Raw genomic sequence first — 2,453 nt, forward strand, 5'->3', positions numbered from 1 at the left:
CAAGTCTGAATGAATCAGCTAGCCTTCCTAATCCATCTGGAAAAGGTTAAAACAATGAAAATGGTGCAAGTTTCAGGCAAAAAACACCAAGCTGTAAAATGAAATTTCAAAGTTTCCATTCTCTATTACGCTTTTGAACTAAACCAGAGTTAATGTGCTCATTGAGCTCTATTATGTGGTTGACCTTATTTAAATTTCACGCAATAAAAATAGTATTTTGATATAAAAATATTCTTATCACAAAAAAAAAACAGAAAAAAATCCACTGTTTTACAGTATTACAGTTGTGCAAAGTGCAGGTTTTCTCTTCTCCCCTAGTACCCACAGAAGAACAATCAGCAAATCTTGTTTACTCACTGACAACCTGTGTAAAGCCAGGTTTGTTTGTTTATTTTAGAAATACAGTGATTTGGATTGGGCTGAACTGACAAAGAATGTAACTAGTGCAGATGACTAATGCACTGAAAATGGTTGAGAATGCTCTTTTTAATTGATTTGGGACCTCTCACTACGGAAACAGCTGGTTATTGCACTGTGAAACCCATGCTGATTAGAGGGCTTTCTCCTCCAGTTATCTGCATGGCTCTGTATCGGCACTTCCAGTAAAAGAGACAAGGTTTGTTCTAACAATTTTTGAAGGCTCCAAAACCTTCTGTTGACTTCTTGCAGTTATTGATTGGTTCACAGGATCCAATTCTGATACCCTTACCCCCAGAACTGTGCACACATTACTCACTTTGGAGTTACTCATGAAGCAAGATACTACGCAGTCTAAGTATTGAGAAGACAGAGGTCATCACAGACCATAGTGAAGACAAGAGTCTCTTCAGCTCACTTAAGGCAAATAACAAATAAGCATGTTCCTTGGCATCTGCAGGAAACCATACTCAGATGGAAAACACTTGAGACTCATTCAGAAAAGATAGCAGTGACATGGACAAAGAAACAAGCAGAAACTGAATTGCCCTCCTAATTAAGAGCATTTGTCTAACAGTTCAAGAATAGCTTATACATTCACTGTTATTTGCAGGAAAGGAAATTGGACATGATTCTGGACACATCCATTTATACAGACTGTAATAACACACTTTCTTACGAAGCAGAAGATACTGCTACTATGCAGCTGTTGACAAAATACTGCAAAACCAGAAATACTCATGGCAGCAAGAGAAGCTGATCAGTTAGCCATTTTACCCAGTTTGGGGAAAAGAGCACAAGTTCTTTATTATAAGCAATATCTTCTTTTTTCGGAAACTATCCTTGAGTGATATGCCAACTTTTTTTTAACATCTTATAAAAATAAAATGTTAGAAGCAGCCAGAGCTCACCATGCTAATTAGGGACCATGTGGTAATTTATATTACAAAAACATCTAGCATGGCCATCAACCTTTTCTATTGTTTCCATTTTCACCTTCCTGACAATATTTTGTAATGAGCATTAAATATGCCAGTCTAGCAGTGAAACTTAAGTCCAACATCTTTTAAAACAAGCTATTGGTCAGAAAAAGTAACTTATAAGTAGGAAAAGTAGTATTAAAGAAGTTGACAGTTTTTCCTCAAGATACACTTGGGAGCACAAATATGCTCTACTGTTTCAGTGGGGCCTCAAAAATGTTAATGGAAACTGATTTTGGACTGTTTTTATTTGAGGTTAAAATATGTATGTATAAATACTACTAATACCCTTCTATTCCCCAAACCACGATAGCCTAAAAAATACACTTGCAGTGGAACAACTTTCCTTCACCTTATTTTACATCCAATTCTTTGTAAGAGAAAGAAAGAGGACTTACCAGTTTAATGTCAATATTTGTGGCACTGGCATCCAAGGAATTTTCTATCAGCTCCTTCACCACGCTGACAACTGACGTAATCACCTGAGAACTTGAAAGGAGACGAATAGTTTCTGCCGACAGCTGTTTCATAGTGGAATTAAGAGTCAGAGAAGCTGCATAGAAAGATAACAGAAAAAGAATGTAAAAGGCACATTACAAATACATATTCCTAAATAATTGTTTTACAGCAACTTTTAAATGTAAGTGAAAAATAACATTACGGTTAAAGAGTATGATTTTCGAAATACAGTAGGACCCAGCCTCCTCTGCAGTCAACGGGAGTTTAACTTGTGGAAGAAACAGAACACAGAGGTCTAGACTAGAAAACATTATTTTAAGCAGATTAAACTTCTAATGAAAAAAAAATTAAGAATTCAGAGATATAGTGACCAAACCAGTATCTCACACGTATGTAGTCATCTCCTGTAAATTACTGTAACGTGTGGTTGTGATCTTGCAATTGTAACAGAGCAGACAGACCAGATGGTAACCCAGAGTGCTAGTCAGAAACGTCTTCAGATAGGGTATTTACCCAGCACCAGGTCTAATTCCAGCACTGATGCAAAAAAATAGAAATTTTGCATCTTTTATTATTTATTTTTTTAAAAAACTCCTT

At 36.1% G+C, this 2,453-nt stretch overlaps 1 protein-coding gene across 1 annotated transcript in view; it reads right to left on the reverse strand.

The window, feature by feature from the left end:
• The window catches only part of PMS1 (PMS1 postmeiotic segregation increased 1 (S. cerevisiae)), a 46,222-nt gene extending 44,274 nt beyond the window's left edge, over positions 1-1,948 (reverse strand). Inside the window, 1 exon segment of the mRNA XM_009334969.1 lies at positions 1,796-1,948. Coding sequence (XP_009333244.1) covers positions 1,796-1,927 — 132 coding nt within the window. The 5' untranslated portion in view covers positions 1,928-1,948.
• Between the last annotated feature and the right edge of the window lie 505 nt (positions 1,949-2,453).

This window comes from Pygoscelis adeliae, unplaced genomic scaffold (genome assembly GCF_000699105.1).
Source record: "Pygoscelis adeliae isolate BGI_AS28 unplaced genomic scaffold, ASM69910v1 Scaffold212, whole genome shotgun sequence".
Classification (NCBI taxonomy): Eukaryota; Metazoa; Chordata; class Aves; order Sphenisciformes; family Spheniscidae; genus Pygoscelis; species Pygoscelis adeliae.